The sequence below is a fragment of the Passer domesticus genome, chromosome 3, assembly GCF_036417665.1.
Source record: "Passer domesticus isolate bPasDom1 chromosome 3, bPasDom1.hap1, whole genome shotgun sequence".
In the NCBI taxonomy this organism is placed as follows: domain Eukaryota; kingdom Metazoa; phylum Chordata; class Aves; order Passeriformes; family Passeridae; genus Passer; species Passer domesticus.
The window spans coordinates 69,565,310-69,585,924 of NC_087476.1; the positions used below are offsets into that span (position 1 = coordinate 69,565,310).

The 20,615-nt window shown below is 39.0% G+C and overlaps 1 protein-coding gene across 8 annotated transcripts in view; it reads right to left on the bottom strand.

The window, feature by feature from the left end:
• EDARADD (EDAR associated via death domain) overlaps window positions 1-20,615 on the bottom strand; it is a 28,513-nt gene that overhangs the window by 4,378 nt on the left and 3,520 nt on the right. For 3 of the 8 annotated variants that reach the window (XR_010358897.1, XR_010358896.1, XR_010358895.1), the window contains exons 1-6: window positions 16,489-16,562; window positions 12,488-12,549; window positions 11,273-11,312; window positions 8,242-8,330; window positions 5,379-5,424; window positions 2,188-2,922 (exon numbers count right to left, since the gene is read on the bottom strand). Coding sequence is in view for 5 of the 8 variants with exons in the window: in XM_064413787.1 (XP_064269857.1) it covers window positions 2,546-2,922; window positions 5,379-5,424; window positions 8,242-8,330; window positions 11,273-11,312; window positions 12,488-12,549; window positions 16,489-16,522 (648 nt within the window). In the remaining 3 variants the exon portion in view is untranslated. Of the gene's footprint in view, window positions 1-4; window positions 2,923-5,378; window positions 5,425-8,241; window positions 8,331-11,272; window positions 11,313-12,487; window positions 12,550-16,488; window positions 16,582-20,615 lie in introns of those variants that run through there. The other 5 variants (XM_064413791.1, XM_064413789.1, XM_064413788.1 and 2 more) reach the window with 4 other exon arrangements.

Below are 20,615 nucleotides of genomic sequence, written 5' to 3' on the forward strand. Positions count from 1 at the left end.
AAAATCAAACATTGACAACTATATTTCTTCTAAAAATAGTACACATTAAAACAGAAGACATAATAAATTGAACACTCAGAACCAATATCTTGTAAACAGATATAAAACTAAACAAAGAGTGTGTACATCTCCATTTATGCCATACAAGGAAGAAAAAAAGTATTTCAAGTATAGTCATGAGTAATCCAGTGTGTGGTGAAGTTTAAGGCTAACATTTTCAACCATCAGAGCTGAATTTATACAGAATCCACCTACGAAATCTCAGAAGCAGCTTTATTTCCATCCAACATGAACTCTTGCATCTGACATTGACTTTTGAAGAGCTTCAAGGGACCAAACTCATCTTCACAGGACATCAGTTTCCTCAGAATTTTACAGGTTTTACCCAGAAATCAGGAAAAGGGGTAGATTTCAGTTGAAAACATTGATTCAGGAATGCTACTGCACCATTTCATATTCCCATTCTGATTCTTAGGTGAGGATTCCAGCTCCTAGCTGGTCTGGATCTACCAAAGCACAGCATAAATACCACACAGATATACCTGTGGTATGTTATGGGAGGGAAAAGCTGTGTGTATACATGCCAGCACTCATCACTCAGAACAACTTAACACACGGACATATGATGCTAAATCCTGCATGCAGTTAGCCCAAGGTATGGGAATTATGTTGGACAAGCTGCATTATGAGCTATTTGCACATTGGCACTGGATGCCCCTGCAGGACTTGAAAGCAGCAGGCAGCCCAGCCACAGCAATAGTCCCCAAAGTTGAATCTAGAGCATGTAACTCAAGACAGAAGATTATTTGCAAAAGTTATGAGCTGACAGACATCTGTTGGGAAACAGATGACTCTTAGAAGAGAACCATTAAATGCTTGAACTCCAGCCCCAACAAGACAGAGCAGTAAAATTTCTCCTTAAAATACAGCTAGAAAACTAGAGTTCTAAAGAGTAGCAGCTTTTTTTGAGGACTGGTTCAAAAAATTCATTCCAGTGTTTTCTAAAAAAATTAAAAATTCAAACCTCAAATTTAGGTCAATTTCTTTACCCTGAAACAAGACTTTCAGCTTCTTGAAGTCACTAAAATAAAGCTAATTTTATGTCAGTCCAGAACAAGTGTCTGACATGAAAATGTTAGTCTTTACTTCTAGCTCCTCTCTAACCATATCACTCAATATCTATAGTAAGGTATTACTAGAGGTCACTTTTCAAACTCTTACAGTAAGAAACTCAGCCTACAGCATTAGACTTCCCTCAGCTTTGCTACTAATTCTTATTATTTCTACTCAAGAAAAGTAAACAGTATCAACCTGCACCCCGTTCTAGTTTTGCCCCACATCTTGACCAGTGCTTGGGTATATACACCTATGTACATACTACATTGTCTGAGATGTCAGAAGAATGGTGGAAAAAAGGCCAATTCTGAAACATTTTAAATGTAAACAGTATAATTCAGACAATCAAAATCCTTTAAAAAAAATCAATCTAAACCACTGTAAGTGCTTTAATAACCATCCACCTGGGCTGTAGGTGAATTCAGCTGTTCATTTTCTATTAGAGTGGCTTTAATCAATATATAGTGCTAGTTTCACACAAGACTACAACTGCCTTGGGGAAGGACAGAAAGTAGGCCAACACACAGAACTGTAAAGAAAACCACAGCCTGTGGAAAAAGAAGTTACAGTCAATACTAACAATACCCTGTGGTGCCATCATCTCACACTGCAAAGTGAGAGGGATTTGATATCTGCACTCAGAGTGTACACTGTCTTTAAACCTTTGGAAAGCAATTTTAAGCATAGAGCCTTTTAATTGGTTTTTTTGGCCCCTAAAGGTTATGGGTTGAAAAGTCTCTCTGAATTGCATGATTTCTCTTAAGAGTAAATATATAGCCTATGATGTAGTAGCATGTGAGTAATTATTTTGTTTAACATCTGTTATTGTTTAATGTCGACTCTTGTTCATAGAAGAGACTTAATTTGCTCAAATCTGATGTTGAATAGTCAATTAATTGTAACATTCAGACCCAAAATGCTGCCTGGAACACTGAGGTGTTCCTGTGCCAAAAACAGTGCCACAAAGCTTAAAAAAACAACTAAAAAGGAAGAAAAAGATTCCACCTCATCTTCTACTAGGTAGAACATACAAAATTGTGGAAGGGCTACCAGTAAGGCCAAGAGACTTGCCTTCTAACTGTGGCTTTCCCAGTAACAACAGCACACAACTGATATGGTTCACAACTGTTGCAGTAAAACAAGCAGTCTGGCCTTTTCAGTCCTTTTCTATTTAGGAAGGCTGCGAACAGCAGCAAAGAAACTGAAGGTATTTGCAGACTCAAGAACACAACCTGGATGATTCCATCCACTTTTGGAAGGTTATCTTTGCAACCCTGCGGGCATAAAGCTTACATTGTGTATACAGTAGGTAAAGCTTACACAGTATACAAACCCTCAGTACAGGCTTTCTCTCTCTTGCAAGGGAGATTTCCAGTGTATAAGTGGTAGCCAGCATTTTAACACATACAGACTAACAACTTTCTTTGACCTAGAAGTCATTCTGGTAAGTTCTGTTCCCTCTCTTGGGCCATTCCTCCTCCACCCATTTCAGCAGCACTTTTACAACATCAATTCTCTTATAAAATTTACAGAGATCAATCAGCTGCTCCACAGTCCGGTCACTATTCCGTAGCAAGAATTCCAAGGTGGGACTTTGGGGCTTTTGTTCAAGGAAACACAATTCATCATAAGTCATCCCCCACTTGCTTGCTAAATTTCTCCAGTTTTTCACTGTTGGATGGCAGGGATCCAGCTTTAGCCTCACTGTGTACAACAAGTCTTCATCATTGAGCATGTCACTGATGGTTGGTGCGCGGAATAAGCACAAGGAGCAGGTGACATTTTCCTTGCAGGTTTTCTTGAGATCTGCAGTGAAAACCATTACATGGGAAGAAATTAGGATCTATTGCTGTGGTATCACAGGAACAAAACGTTAAAAGCATAAAGGGTTGAGCTTTGAATTCCTTCTGAAAAAGTCAGAATAGTGATATGCAATGCCTCTTCTCATGAATAACTCATTAAATTAACTTTCTAAAACTTCTCCCTTCACTACACTCTAATCAAAAGTGGCATTAATCAAAAAGACAGTAGTTTTGAAAGTACCATATTTATACTTTTACAGAAAAGACGCCGGATTCAACGCAGTGTGTGAGCTAGGACAGTCCGCTTTTTTGTTTTTGGAACAATGTCTCTTCCTTGAATATACCATAATGCCCACTTACATCACCAGCAGGATTATGTGTGCATTCTGTGCATCTTGTGTACCTGTGTTGTAGAATGAAGGAAAAGGTTTTGCATTTCTGAGCTGCTACCTTCATAACAACATGAAATATGTGCACCAGGAGAATTTCTGCTGACAGATCCAAATACAGCTAACATCTAGTACTTCAACACAATGAAAAAAGGAGATATATTCCATTGCTTTGTAAAGGCTCATGCAATAAAAGCTGTCCCTGTTTTACCAACAAAGCCTATTTTAAATGTACATCATGAAAAGGAATAAAGTGCATACTCCTCTATATGAGAAAATCAAAAATACCAAGTTGCTGGAAAGAAGTGGTGATATGTTCTAAAGTCTGCATCAAATACTGAAAATTGCCATTTAGAAATCTCCTACACACCATCTCCCCCAAAACTGGAAACAATGTGGTGCTATCAGACTATATTATATATTAATACCCCTTAAACCACACAGAAACTAGTTTGAGTCATACCTCTAGTCAAACTCTAATACCTAGACCTTTAACACTGCAACAGTGCAGGACATGGTCTGAGCATTTTGGCTGCAGGTATGACCTTAACTCTCCCTGCTCCTTTTTGAGAGCAGGGAGAATCTGGTATCTCCAAATAGTGGACACAGCCTAGAAGCTTTTCATAAAGTTTCTGTGCTCCAGCCTTATTGTACAGCTTGAAATAGGGAAGTAGCTAGTATTACTTCAGACTGAACTCTACGAAAAAAGGGCTGATAGTAATCAAATGATTGATTAAAAACAACAGAAAACAGTGACACACAATTTACAAGTGCTGCATCAGAGGCCTGAACTATATCTCTGGCAAAGGATAAATCTGGTAGTTAGTGCCACCTACTCATAAGGACAACTGCATCTGTTCAGGCTCTTTGTTTGTGAAATTTTGTGGCTCTTTCTTTTAACATCAATTATTTATTTTCAGTAATTACTGTCAGATTGTGTGAAAATTCCAGAATATAATGTCTGCAGGCATGTTCTATTTTATTTTTAAAGACAGAACAGGCTATTGCTAGTTTTGTACCATTGCTCATCAGATTGTTTTTTTAGCAGGCCAAGGACAACTTCTGAAGTTTTCAACAAGTTAGGACGTGCAGCAACAACACCACTGCAGACAGAACTTCATACAAATGCTTAGATTCCCTGTTAAAGGGAAACATTCTGGTGACATCTTAGCTCACAGGTATTCCACAGGCCTTGCAGCTGTTCTCTACAGGAATAAGGATGTTAACTCTTCTGTTCTTCTTGTGCATGCTAAACTTGCTGAAGTGAGACAAAACTTTCTGGCTTTATTCATGCCAACCTTTACTTATACAAACAAGGCAACATGAATATAATATAATCCAATCAAATTTCTGGCTGAGCTTACAGGGCAGGAGAGCACTCTATCTGAATTTCATCTTATTTACTCTGGCAGGGTTGCCAGGGTAAGTTTTGTCCCCAGTAGAAACAGGGAAGAAGGGGTAATGAAAACACCTCTGTAAAAGGGCACAGATACAAGTAAACAAAACTAAACCAACCTGCTTCTCATGCTATACCATCTGGAAGACTATCAAAAGCATCATAAAGAATCCTGCTTTTCTAAGGTGCTCCTGTGCTAGACACTGACAAACACTACCCAACTAATTGCATGATCCTAATGCTACCTGATAGGACAAGCTGCCTTACTAATAGGAAACTCTCAGTTTCTTACTGTTAGACTAAAAGAACTGTATATCATACACACACACCCACCCCTCCCCAGCAGAACTCACACAAATGATGGGATAAACACTCACAGCCTACTGCCAGCTTCTGCTCTCTCCTGACAGCTATTTACACATCACTTCCAAAGGCAGTGGTAGTACTAAATGTATTTGGAAAGCCCAAGTTGCATATTTTGTATGATCTGCATTATTGATCACCATCATCTTAAAACAAAAGAGGAAACTGTAAATTACACTGGTAAGGAAATGAGCTCTATAAGCACTAATTATCCAGGCAGTTATTTGTTATGACAAATAGCAGTTTTTAAAAAAGCACTTTGAAATAAAAGCTAGGAATAAAATATGGAGAACAATAAAGTTGACATATTACCTGAAAGTGATTTGTCAGTATGGTTTTGTGTGTCTTTGTCTTCTGGCTACAAAGCAGAAAACAAATATAAAGTAAAAATAAAACAATGTAATTGAACATCAGAATGAGTATTTGACTAATCTACAACTGGCAGAAGATTACTTAAAAAAATCCCAAGCTACTTGTAAAGTCAGACAGGGAACATACATACAGTTTTGAGGAATTGCTAACAATCTGCAGTCTTTTCAGCCATGCTTTGGTTCATAAAACAGCCCTCTTGGTTGTATGCACTGAACTACAGCATTTTTATTAATGGTATGCTACAGCATTGCATCTTTTGACTAACTCCCTCTTAAACACCCAAAAGTTATGTAACAATTCATATGGTTTGATTTAAAAGATTTTTTAAATGTTTTGCAATGTAAAAACCATGAATTTTGTAACAAGCAGCCGTAAGGGATTGTTTTGTTGATCTAGGCAAAGTGGAAAATTTTTTTACAAACTTCTTCACGTACATAGGAAGCTTTTATAGACAACAGGTGGACGTGAATATTTTTGCGGCTCACATCCAACCCTCTCTCCTATTTGAGGTTAACATTCCCTCAATTATGTTTTGTCTGCTAATTAAACATAACAAAATTACTTAGCAGCTGAGACTGTAACACATGTAACATTTAAATTCTACTAGTTAGCAACCTCCAAAAACTGAAAGGACAGCCCCTTGATTGTAGAACTGCGGGGAAACTGCAGCTGCCCTTACTTTAACTATGCAGGTGTGGAGCCAGGTGAAATAGCTTTCTTCTGTTGAGGATTTAAAGATGAAAGTAGAAGGGGATTTTCCCCTTAGATAGCTGCAATGAAGAAGTATTGTTGATCTTTTTATATTGTGTCGTTCTTCTGAAACAGCAGGCTTCTTAATTTTGCAGGTTGTGCATACAAACAAAAGTCAATGTATGGGTAACAATATGGTGTAATAAGATACTCTAGTCCTACCTGCTACACCTTCTTTACCAAGAAATCCACTAAAAATAGAATACAGGCAATTTCAGTTGCTGTGGTGAACTTGCACGCATTCATGATCTAATTATAAAGAAGGTGAACTCTCTCCAAAATATTTACAGACTTTGTTAAGAGAGGAAAAATTTGCATACTGTTTTCAGTGTTTCTTTACTCCCTGAAAACTGCAAGACCACACATGCAACATCAAAATGTCTGCTGTCTGCTCAAGAGAGATCTAACACTGCACATGCCAATTGCAACTGAATAAGCCCTGTCATTACCTTCTAGCAGTTTACTTTTGTACCACGACAGCTTTATCTGGACAGCACTTTTAAAACACAAACTTGGCCTTCATGGCAACATGCGAGCACACAAAGTTAAAAAAAAAATTAAAAAATTAAATCTGAAGTTCCTGACTATAGTAATTGTCTCCACTCCCACAAATGCCTTAAAAAGGCAGAATGTTATTACTGAGCCTCAAGGAGCAGATTCTCAGAAGACTAACTCATTGTGGAGAACGAGGAACTTCCCAGGACACCTCAGCCTCCCCAGAGATCTACTTCAAAAGAAACAAATAAGCAAATTTTAAAAAAAAATCCACACTAAACCCAAACAAAAACAAAGGAAAAGCAGATACTGTTCACTTAACTGCTGTCCTGAACTTAATTTCTCAGACTTTATCAATTCGCCGAAGTTCAAACCTTACTGTGAAAGCCAATGCCTAAGTGCTTTTATGTCATTATACATGCCTTATGAGGCACAAAAAATAAGAGTGGGGAGTACTGCAAAAAGTATAAAGAAAAGCAGTGATACTTACCCGTGCCATACATCTGTTTTCAAAATTCCTATTTTTACTGATCAGTCATTATCCAATTTATCAAGTCAGATGCACTCAGGTTTATTCAAGATCATTTTCTTGTAATGTAATTGCAATAAGACAATGTAGTGTTACTGCCAGGGAAATGAAGGCATTAAGCAGGAATATTTTTTGCCCACAATGAAGAGCCAATCATCCTCTACAGGTCTAATCAAAGCCATACACTTGTGTACAGTCTGAAGGTAAGCAGAAAGTTTTCCAGCTCCGTGGAACCATTACTACCCTAATACACTGAATTATCTTTATAGTGATTCTAAGCTGCCAACAAATGCTCTCTTCTTGATGATGGGAAGGAACAGTTACCTCCATCATCTGTGAAATGCATACCAAACACATGTTTCTGATGGAATTCAGCTGGGACTCTGGCATTAGGAACTCCTTTTAATTCTTCATCTTGCTGGAAAATGCTTATTCATTTCTCTTCTCCAAGTTTTCTGCTCAACCCAAAGAGAATCAATTTGAAATTCAGCACAAAACATTCACTTGAAAATGATAACCATGGAGCATGGGAGTCACTCAACATTGCCTTTCCTATGGCAATGAAAGGTGTCACAAAAAGTGGACAATGTTTCAACTATGGGAAGTACAGTGTCCCAAAATCAAAGCAAAACCATCTAATGCCTCCTTAAAGACAAAATCTAGGATTCCTTCTTACTTCTTCACTTCGTCTCTGCCTGGCTTTATTTTCACCAGGAAATATTTTCATCAGAGGGACAGCATGCATGACAAAGCTTTAACACTTTGCTGGCTCTTCTTCAGAACATCTATACATTGATCAAAACCTATTCAAACTAAAAAGTACATGTTAATGATAAAATAGTATCTTTTTTTGCTCTTCTTCACAAAAGCCCCCTTTATTGAACTCATGAAAAGAAAGCAAATTTCCGGTCTGTTGTACTGAATAATTTTGTGTTCTCCAGATATAGTCTGAAAATATACTTATTTGTTAACACATTTACTGAATTAACAGCAGTAACTTAGTTCACAATCAAGTATAATTTTTCTTACCTGTTGTATTAGGCCAGAATCTGATGTGAGGGTCTTGATGTTCACAGATGCAATTTCCAAAGTAACTTGATCTGTTAGGTATTCCTCATCTAAGGCAAAGAGTGTGTGAAACACTGGTCTTCCACTCACACACAAATTTAAATAAGACTATCAAACAGAAATTATAGTATAGTTGTCTAATATAAAAAATTTAACTCCATATCATGAGCAAACACTGGGAATTGCTAGATTAAAAGCCCAAAATGTTAAGTCAGCAGAGTCTGTAACAGTCATGCAGAGCACGAGTGTGAGAAGAAATATAATCCTTACAGAGATTAGATATTAGAGTAACAGTTGTTTTCTAAACAAACATCACACTATTTTTAAAGCAAGAGTCATGTTGTTCTTTCAGAAAGCTGACTACAGAATATTAACTAAACCAATAGAACACAGTATGCTGAAGATGTCACAAGTCACTCTAATTTTTGTTTTTGTTTAAAATGACAGTTAAAATAAGTACTGCATAAATATTTATCTTATATTCTGCCCCTTTGTGAACTGGACTCATCCTAGTGATTCCTCCTGCACAGGAATTTGCTGAAGCACTGAAAGAATCCATTTCAAAGTGTGTTTATCAACAGCCCTGGGAGTCCACTGAAAAGCACAGCATTCCCTACTACAGCACAAACTCTACTAACTTTTCAAGCATCACTTCAGCCCTCAAAATGGGATACAAAGGATACATAAACCCTTTGTGGACCTTGTGTACTCTGCATGATTAGTAAGGTCCTCCTCATCAGACTATTTGCCTAAGTCCCCTAAGTCAGATGCTGACCAACCATTAACACAAGCTTAAAAAGGGTTATATTCTACATGTTTTTACACACAAGAATGCTCCATGGGGGTGATTACATTTGTAGTGCTGGTATGTTTCCATTTATTATTTGTTTAGTGTCAAGATCTCACTGAAGAACCTCTATTACCTTTATGAATCATCACATAACAGAAAGAAGCAATATTTTCTTAACTCACTCAAGAATCAAAGAATTTACCCTTACACTTGCAAGAAAAAGGAAACAAAAAATCACTATTCTCTTTTTCTGGGTTTATAAGACTGTTGGAATATATTTCATCCCCAGTGATGTCAATGTTTGGTAGAGGGTCATCATTATTCTTTGTGACTGTACTTCCAGAGACAACGATAACATCAACAACAACCACCAAAACCCACCACAAACAAACCACCAAAAAAAAAAAAAACACCAAAAAAGTCCCCTCCAAAATAAAGGCTGTCTGAAAATGCAAAGCATGGGCATCAAACCTGCGGAAATGAGATGTGTGAAATTTATTCTATATTTGAGTGGAAATAGAATTATTATCAAATCATGACAAACACTAAGGCGACCTCTGCAAGATAAGAAGTTCCCTCAACTCCCTTTTATTTCATAATCAGTAAAGGGTGCCAAGAACTTTAATAAGTTATGGCTCCAAAACAGCCCATTAATTAATTGACCAATAAAAGAAACAGACAACCCCTCTCACCAATGTACTGTCTGTTCAAACATTAAATCTGAAACAAACATAATTGTGCGTTAGACAGAATCAGACTGGCACATCTGTTGCAATTTTAGTTGAGAGACTCATATTTCTAAGTTTGTATTTTTATGGAAATAACTGTGGAAAGCCATTCTCAGAGAAATAATGAAATTTACAGAAACGAACAGAATACTAAGAGGTATTTGTATCCCATTCAGCTTTAAAGGGGAAATGTCAAGCTATATTAGTAATTACATCTTCTTACACTTAGTAAGAGGAAGTAAAAATGAAAATTAAATATAAACCAAGTGCACTTCCTTTTTACAGAAAGTGTTGACCTTTCTACTTATGTCATAGCTTTCCTTTTTAAATTAGGTGCATTTAGAATATGCAATTTTGGACTTTAAACAGCCCTGGCAAATTTGAAATTTAGGAACTTATCAATTTTGAGGAGGATCTAATGTCATAGGTGAAATAAAAAACAGAACATAGAAAAGAATGTTCTAATGTAATTGCTTTGGTGCTAATAAACAATTTTGAAGGACCAAACCACCTGCCTGCAAATAAACAGAAACTAGTTTATGACTTCAAATAGTCTTCATCCCACATGATCTTTCCCTGCTGAGCAACACTTCCGAAGAGTGCTCATTTCCTCTGCCTGGTTTTCTCAAGCCCCAGAATAATCCCCAACTTTTCTTTAACCCCAATGCTCCCACTCCTCAGCACAACTTTCCATTGTGACAAGCCTGGTTTCCTGTGGCTGTCCCACTGCAGACCTGCTGTGCAACACAGGATGGAGAACACACTACCTGCACAGTGCTCCTCAAACAAGCCCCTGCCAGTGCATTCCCTGGACAAAACTCAATGGCAAAGCCTGGGGTGACAACAAAAAACCCACCCCACAACTCAAGGAAACATAAGGAGGATATTCACACTGTGTAATCCATGTATTTTCTTCAGAACCTGCACTCCTTCACTCCACTTTCAGCAAGGAGAGGCAGGAACTTGTGCAGAGTAGACCTAATAGTACACTCCCAGTAGATGGTATTAATACCAGCTGAAGGTAAAAGATGGCACAAAAAGCTGACTGTTTATAAGGCTGGGAATGCAGTCAGAGGCAAAAGAACTGAAAGGTATTTCTTGATTTTATTTCTAACAACATGAAGGCACTGGTAGTCCCTTCAAAGTCACCATCTAATATAATGATGTCTCTAACATCTGTTGTCTGAACCCTGTCTTTCAATGGCACCACTGTATTTTCCTTTCAGATTAAGAACCCAGGTCTTCTGATGATAGTTTTAGAGTGATTTTAAGATCAAAACTAAACTTTGGAAGGAAATTTCAAAAGTTAGATATACACACCAAACTCACCTAAAAATAATGAGGACATTACATTTAAAACACAAATATGTAGCAAAAAGTATGAGTATTTTAATCTGCTGGGTAACACCACTGGTTTTATTGAGGATAGCAACAGATCAATGATATCTGAACAGACAAAATTCACAATACCTACCTTTAGGTATTCCTGTGTCTTGGACAGGATATTTTTCTGTCTGTCACAAAAAGGCAAGAAACACAGATGTTTATTATTTTGAGTGCAATTGTGCTGGGGAAGGAAAGAGTATTTATATGCTCTTTCTTTATGTACTTTTGTAAGTGCATAATTATAATTGTATCGATCAAGTTGCTACTAGCTGATCTGCTCACCATCAGATACAGCAACACTCTTCTGTGGGAAACTGAGATGCTACCAGCACTGCTCATTAGCGCTTGAACAAGCAATAAAGATTGCTCCTTTGCTCCAGTATTTTTAAAGCTATTTTTAGTGAAAAAGCAGAGTTTAGGAAAATAAATTTTGTACTGAAGTAGCCTTATCTTACTGAAGATAATCTTGAAAAGGTAAGGCATGCCAGGAGGAACAGACATGACTGCAAATTCTCTTTTAGCAGATTAAGCTTTTAATAAAATGTTACTGCATTGAAATAAAAAGAAATATTTTCCTCTTCTGCTCTAACCTTACATAGCTGATTAAGAAGCAATAGGAAGCTAATATTACTGGGTTTAAGGAGAAGCTACTGATTCCTGGGCATGACATAACTTATTATTATATCTGATATTTACCTCCTTCCCTATGGCCCTCACCCTTACGTGAAAATAGGCGTGGCTTTTACAGAAAGCCACATTTTAAAATGTTTTCACAGAATTTCCTATTACTCCCAGCTGGGCAGGAGCCTGGGGTGTTTGAGATCCCGACACAAGCAGTGCTCGTGTGCCAGCGAGCACCAGAGGGCAAGGTTTGGTCCCTCCCAGGCTCAGCCGAGTCTGCCTAAGGCACCGCTCTTGGATCCTACCCTTCCATGACTTCCAATCAGCTACAGGAAGTAATAATAGCTTAGCAGTGTTAAAATTTTAAGCCCTAAGTGGGTTATTTTATCCATTCAAACTATGTAGACAGAAGAATGTCAGCACTAATTTTTCTCAGTTGCTGGGGCTTTTTTAAATTAAAGAGACGTCACTGCTACAGCCTTTGGATGTTATGCATGGACAGCTCTGCTGATAATACCATCCAGTTCAGCTGATGCACCTGTTGGTAGTTTTATTTACACTTTGAGTGCATAGGTTAATTTATTAACGTTTTTTTGCAGTCATACAGATAAGCAAAATCTTGTGTGAGTTAGCATCCTTGAATGCTAACATAACCATAGAGAGCTAGACCAGAAACACATACCATTGTTAAGGAAAGAGTGCTTGGATCCGTATCCTCCACTGGCTCTTTTGCTGCATGATCTGCTGGAAAGAAGAAAACTTTATCACTGCATAGTCATTCAAGTATTTCTGCCAATTCGTATTTTGCTTCTTTGCTTAACTAAGGTAAAACACAACTATACAGCCATTACATGAATTATGTCATATTTCCACAAGAAAACATGACAAACTGGAAAATGTCGGAACAACTAGCACAGACATTAGAAACTAGATGTAATAAGGACACCCAACTCTAACCTAACAAGAGACAGACTTCAACTAAAGTCTCAAACTATCTTTTGTGAAAAAAAAAATCACAAAACATGAGAGCAATAAATACTAAAGTTCAGTAAATTTTCTAAAAGCTAAGTTCTGTTCTCCTGTTGACAGCATTGAAACTTTTCCTCAAAGAAATAATTCAAACAGGAAACTAACATACCCACTACAACAAAAATTAATACTAGAATGAACACCAGATTACAATAGAAAATTGAAAACACTAATTAAAAATATTTGTGTGAAATGTTTACTATTTGTATACTACAGAACAGTAAAATTCAACTATATTAATATCAAGAGAATCAAAACATGTATCTTCAAAGTGCCTGCAGGTGAATCAGAAAATGTTGATCCCTCTGCATCAATGGCTAAATTGACAAATACTAGTGGGATACTGACCACAAGTGCACTGAGAATGTGGAACAAATCTCATGCAGAAGACAGGATTCACAAAATTATTCCTATAATTTAATATCATCCTGACATATTTTTCAGAAATCTCTTCTGTTGATAAGAACAAATGTTTTCAAAAATTGAAAACCATTTTAAATTATGTGGTAAGATATTTATTTTTGTCACTCTTATTCTAAAAGTCACTTACTGCAAGTAACATTAAGTTTTCAGCTGCAACATACAACAGAACAAGCTGAAGCAATAACCAATGCAAGACAGCACAATAAACTGAAAATAAAAAAGGTGGCAGCAGTAGGACAGAGTTGTTCTCTCTCCTGCTTCTGTGAGGCAGCCCCACCAGCAGCAGTTCCAGGGTGTCCCTGAGATTCCACATAAAGCCCTTCTCAGTGCTAGAGCCCCCAGGAAATCCACAGGCATTGTCCAGGCAGGTGGCACATGATCAGAGGGGTAGATGACGAGGGCTGAGCAGAGTCTTTGCACATTGCATATTTTAAAAAGGCAGGGGCCTATGAAACTCCAGTTGAGCATTGTTCACACTGCAAATTAGGAAGCCATATGCAGAAGAAGAAAACAAAAAAACTAACTAACTAAACCCCTATGTTCTGATGTCTTTTTTGGTACATATGAAATCCCTGCTCCAGAAACATGGTATTAACAAAATGTTCTGGATAAAGCCTGCCCTGATAGCAGCACAGTCAGCACAAACTCTCAAATGCAGAGAAGTTGAGAGTCACCGGGACATGGGAAAACACAATAAAACATTGCTTGAGGGTAGGGCCAAAAATAGAGGCTTCTAGTGGGAACTGCAGTGGAAAGCTGCAGAGGAACTGGGCAAAGAGAAGCCCATCCAGTAAAGGAAAGCTGAAAACCAAGGAGGTACCGGGAGCCAAAGAAAGACTCTAGGGAAGAAGGCCAGCCCAGGCATCCCTGGTCTCACCGTTTTTCCACTCAAAGCCAGTGGCAAAGCATGCACCTTATTGTTGGTTTATTCTGGAGGCCTTTCAGCTCCTCCTTATAGATTCTTAGATGAATTTAAAAAAAAAAAAAGCAACCTGCCAAACAAACAAAACAACCCCCAGAACTTCCTTTTTCCCATGTAAGCGGAGCCTTGAGGCAGGTGAAGGCAGACCCCACAGAACGTCCATGCTTTGGTGAACTTCACTTAGCTATGTAAGGGCTCTGTCCTCTATTCTCTGTTGTTACATCTCCATGACACCACCAAGGTGCATTTTAACACTGGTAACTTACTTTCCACAATCCAAAGGGAAGCACTGAAAAATCGGAGAAGCTCAGGGAATACAGACATTTGAAACAAGGATTTGACAGACCCACGTGTGGGTGGTCAAGAGGTGATGGGGTACAAGGCTGGCACCTCTCAATCCTGCTTTCTAGGTCTTACACATAAACACCCAGTCATGGGAATCTGCATCTTTCTTGCTTAGCATCCATCCTGAAGATTTTAAAATTGTATTTCATTTCCTATACCTCAATTGCTTCCATTTATTTAATAGTTCTTTATGAAGAATAGTAATTTCCATTGTTTTGTTTAGGTTGCAGAGTACTACCAAGTCCCCGGTTTTTTTTGTAAGTGGCATGTAAGTGTATGAATATTTGCACCTAAGATTAAAGACTCCATATTTTGGGCTGCAGATGATTCACCAGGGTCTTGTTGACCACTCATAGCAGGCAGATAATCTGAATAACACAGACCTGATATTTTATTGTGAATAAGGCAATTTGAATGTCCTTTCTCTCTTTCCCACACGTATCTGCCCCAGCATTCCACAGCTCATGTCACAGAGCTCTGCTGGTGTACAAAGCAGTAGGGAGCAAAGTTCTGTGTTTATCTCAGATGTAAACCATCCACAGCTTTGCATGCTGAAAGGCCAACAGGAACTGAAGGTATCATCTGACTGACTGTCTGATTTCATGGTTACTTTGACAGACAGCTTCATAACAACATTACCTGGGATCCCTCACTAAATCACTACCACTGTACTCGCCCCGACAGGATACGGACACCGGACCACATTTACTTCCCCACACTTCTGCAGGGAGCCACGAGTGAGTGGACTCAGATGGACATAAATCAGCATGTGCACATTGACTTGGACAGACATAAATCAGGTTCAGTGGTTGCTCCTCAGGTTCATTTCTGCCACACAGCACCTGCATACAGCTCTGCCAGGGCCCACCCAGTATGACCAGTCTTTAAGAAGAGCAGCAGATTTGCACCAATGCCCACCTTTTCATTCTGCCCAATACTGCTGCTATAATGGGGATGCAATGCTCTGCACTTACCAGTGCAAACAGTTTTTCTGCTTTTCACCCTTGCATTGGAAGGAAGTCTGAAAGCAAGTTTTAGAGACCTCAGGATTTTGACATTTAAGCAGGAGGGGGGTCACAAAACACCAAGCAGCAGAGACAGTGTTCTTCTCTGTTACAGTTTTATTTGCAACACAGTCTTGACTGTGTTGTGAGTAGTGAGTGAAGGACCTCAGATCGGCTGCAGTTACATAGTTCAGGCATGCATGTAAGACCTTTTCCACACCAAGGCTGGGCAAACACATTAATAACTTAACTTAGCACAACTTAAACAAGTAATCACTCTAATACTAATGTTGCTCATGGAGATGAACTCTTTGACTAAACACAAATAAAAATGTTGCTTTGACTACAGACATATGAATTTTAGATTTGAATAGGAGGATATGGCAAAATATACTAGAATATTCAGCACCCCGAAAAGCCCAGGTCCATCAGCACTTGTGCATTTTTGTTTACTGTCAACTGCTCAAAACTTTGTCCCTGTCTGAGCAGACAGCCATGGAAAAATCTGTGATGATGCACACCAGAGGTGAGGGACTTAAAAGTCATTTGCACCATTACCATTACTCTGTAAGTTAATGCACGTGGACTTCGTAGCCACCCGAGCTCTGGGCTTCTAAGAAATTGTATTTTAAAAAGGTATTTTGAACACGCTGTTAAACTAGCGCAAACTAACGTACACGCTAAATACTGGAGCAGGCTTGACAAGACAAGCTACATTAAATCACATCAGCAGAGCACACGATAAATTATTACCACACTTAACTGGCGTGAGCGGAGGGGGAAGGGAGAAACTTAAGAACTCTTTTCAGCCCGGCCGGGTCCGCGCTCCTCACCTGGCTCCCGGGAGCCGCGGGCCGCACCCCGCGCACCGCCTGTCCCGGCCCGCCGGGGCCCGGCAGCGGCCGCCGCCCCCCGGGCATCCCCGCCCTCCCACCCGGCTCCCCCCGGCGCCGGCCTCACCTGGGGGCAGCAGCGGCTCCTGCGGAGCGGCCATGGGCGCGGCGGGTCCGGGGCGAGGAACGCGACGTGCCCGGAACCGCCGCCCCGCCGCGCCGCCCCCTTCCTGCGCCGCCCCGCCGCAGGTAGGGCGCTCCCGGCAGGGATGGGGCAGGCAGGTCGGTCCCACCCATGGCCGGCGAAAGCGGGAAATACCGCGGATTGGTCGGGTTAAACCCTCCGTGCGGGAGGTGCTCCCCGGGTGAAAACGCCGCGTTTCGCCGAGACCACAGACACGGGCTGCACGTACCGCTCGGCAAGCAGTGCTACTTCGGATGTAAAAGTGAGCTACTGCAGCAATATGAAATCAAGTGCTCGCTGTCCTGTTCTTGCGGACATTTACGAGCCTAAATCACCGCCTTCCGACAGAGAAAGGGCTTAAGGTGCATTTGCAGGTGGCTCAGCGTGTACGGACAGAGTTTACAAACGCAAGTCCTGCAGAGCAACAATCATAAACTGCACTGGTTCCTCACAGATATTTAAAATTTGTCCTCTTATGCTACAGGCAGATCCGATACCATGACGAAATCAAATCTTTGGATGTAATTGCTTTGGAACCCGACTGTCATCTCTGGCAAATTGTCTCACTTATGGTTTCGATGTAAAGTAATACAGGCTTCTTAAATGGGGTCTGTGCATGAAATCGAGCTCTAAATAAGAGATTTTGTGTGTTGCTATTTAGTGTACAATGCAAGCAAAAGAAGCCAGCACAACTGAGTTTGCCATTATAAGGATTACTTTTGTGAGCCACCTGGTTTATTTATTAAAGAGGTAAATTTACAGACGGATTCTGTTCTGTTACACTGAGAGAGCCCCAATTCTGCCAACTGGCTTACACTGGCATAACTAAAAGTAGCCTTTGGTCCATTAAGCATTAAAATTGAGTGCTTTTCCATGGATTATTTTTCATCTCTTCTGCATGTTACAAATAATAATTTAAGTGATACAGATTAAATTGCTCTTATTTCCACAATTTAAATTGATGACAGTAGCTGTCATCCTGTTGTCATGAACAAGTATTTCTCACACTGCAGCCTGGAAAGGGCAGGGTGGGGATGTGGAATGCACCACCACACCTGTAATTTGTTTTAACATCAGTAATATTGATGCTTTTCAATTATTTTCTTGCTGAATTTCATCTGAGATAAATGGAGGCTCCACCACTGGGTTATACACACAAACATACAAATCTCTATATATCTTAATCTCCAAGGTACAACAGATCGCTAAGATTTCTGCAACTCAATGTGCAAAAAACAAAGATTTTTTTTAGGTCTGTCATTGGAGTCCAACTGTTCAAGGGGTCAATTGCCTCTCATTTCTTCCACATTGCTATTAAAATTAATTCTCAAAGAATAAGGGCTTACTTTAAAAAGGTAACACCAAATCAAATTAGAACTAAAACTGCTGATTCTGTGTGTTTCCCTAGATTTCCTTAGCAGCAAAAGGGTTTTGGTGATGGATGATTAGGCTGAGAGCAGAAGTGTATTCTTATCTGCACAGCTCTGCACAAATGCTATACTAATTGTTGGAGTCTCCTTTATAACTGTGAGGAATGACACAGCCACAGTAGAGCTAAGAATGTTCTAGACTCATCAAACCTGTTTTTATGCTTCAATCAAATGAATGCAACGTCTATCCTGAAGACCTCCATGTATGTATTGCCTCTGTGTGCTGTTCAAAAACTACTGGACTTTACCCCAAAAGTAGACACAGTGACTGCAAAAACTTTGGGAAAATATATTTACAACCTACATAAAAATGTATCCATTGATTTCCTTCAAAATAACTTAGTGTACTATTGTTGCACAGAAGGCTACAAAACACCGGTGCTGGGGGCAAAGTCAGGTTTTACAATCAACATGGCATTTACTCTTCTCATAACTTACAACCTGTAGTCTTCCTACATGAGGATTAAAAAAATTATTTCAGTAAACAGTAACAAAGATTTTTTAGTGGAACAACATTTGTGCCAGCAGCCAAAACTGGTTAATGTTGCTCAAAGTCATGTATTTTAAGAATATAAATATTTATACCTGTAAATTAGATTGGCTTTTCAATTTGAAGCAGATTTTTTAAAAAATTATTTACTGAGAACTCTTTGAAATAATGAAATTTAATAATAGAAATGAATAGTCCAGATAATATTACTGCTTTAAAACTAAGGTTAGTAATCATAATTTAACAGTTTTTCCATAGTACTGAAGGAGGAGACTGCAATTACAAGTATCTCTAGAGTACTGATAGCAGTACAGATTAAATTGGCTGTTGTATGCCTGTTCTTGTATCAGTCTTTAATGAACGTTGTCAAAGTCTTGTTACTTAGCCAACTGACCAGTGCAGAAAGCCAGCAATTATTTTGGCAAAAAAAACAGAGCCATATCATAAAAGTTAAGTCCAGAATGAGAACTTTAAGCAATGGCATTCCATAGAATGCTGGATGAATTTTCTCATCACATTTCTAAACCTAAGTACTATCTGTACCTTATCTTGCTATAACCCTATAAGCTGCTAAATTCAGCATAGCTAATTATAATGGGAAGAGTTCAGAATTCTGTAAATTTCCCCTCAAATGCAGAATTAGTAATTTCAAATAATTTTCACAAATCAAGTCTATGCAGATCTCCTCTCACTCCTTTCCTCTTGGCCCCATATTTGATGACAGAGTCTTTTCTCAAAGATCTATGAACTATCTGGTAATATAGAGCTGGAGAATTTCTTGTTTGAAATAGCAATTAATACAGCCTCAAGGGGCTTCCCACCTTCTGAGCATAAGACTGCAGACAAAACCAGGGACAATATATTCCTCTCCAGAAAAATACACATCCCCACAACAAAAAGAAAAACAAAACATACACACACAACCCTCCCCCCATCCAAAAAACCTAAAAAAAAAAAAAAAACCAAAAAAAACCCAAAAAACAAAAAATGAAACATTTTTTCCAGCTGATCCTCTGCAGCTTTTCCACATGGAAACAGAGAGGTTTTGTTCCAGATCACAAATGCTACTCTAACACAAGGGATCAGTAATATTCCCCATACCTCGACACAGGTTGCCAATAGTCATGGTAACTGTGGGCCTGCCAAAATCACATGGCAACCTTATTTATTCTTCCTCATCTGTTTGCTTTCTGCATTTCAAATATCTTCACTTAAGGAAATTCACATTGATGTGTCAATATAAACTCCTCACCTCTCCTGTATTTCAGGAGATTTAGGAAGAAACCTCCTTGCATTTTCTCTTCCAGTATCTTATAGATAGATTTATTTGTCAGCAGCTTCAGACTGTTGCTAGAAAAGTTCTTGAAAACTCTGAGACTGCTTTGGAGAAGGGATAATTAATCAGCAGCTAAAAAAGTTAAAATTGCTCTCTTTGTCAATAATTATATTGGTCTGCTCTTTTATACTTCTTTTACAGGAACGTCACGATTTTGACATTTAATTGACAGAAACAGCACTATATGGAGAAAACATAAGAAATGACACATACCTAGACCATCTTATGTAAGCCTGTGGGAAATTTGTTTGCCTGACAGGACTGCACGATATGGAAATGTTCCCACCACTCCAGGAGCTGTGCTGTGTCCAAGTCAAACACACGCCACAGAAACAGTGAAACCTTGCTTTCCCTAGATTGACATGTTGAAACTGAGCCTAATGTGATTGATTTCAGGCTGCAGCTTATGCCTCTGCAGGGACATTAGCCCCCCTGCCTGGCTCCTTGCTCCATAAATGTACAATTTAGATGAGCTCTATACCTCATGGTCAGATTTGCTGACAGATAAGCATTGCACACTGAAAGAGCAAGTGCACAAATCTTAGGTGTTTTTTTAAACAAGATTATGTATTTTCATCACACCCACTATACTCAGAAGTTTGACAGAGCTAGTAGATTCATTCCTATGTTGGCACTCCTTCTTAAAAAAAATAGGTATTACAGGAATGACAGTAAAACCCTATAAATTACTTCTACTTGACATCTACTTTTCACTCAGATCCTGCTGTTACAGACTACACAAAGCACTTTTTAAAATCCAGCTGTAACACGCACACGTGAAACACAGAAATGAGAATATAGGTGTACAGTTAAG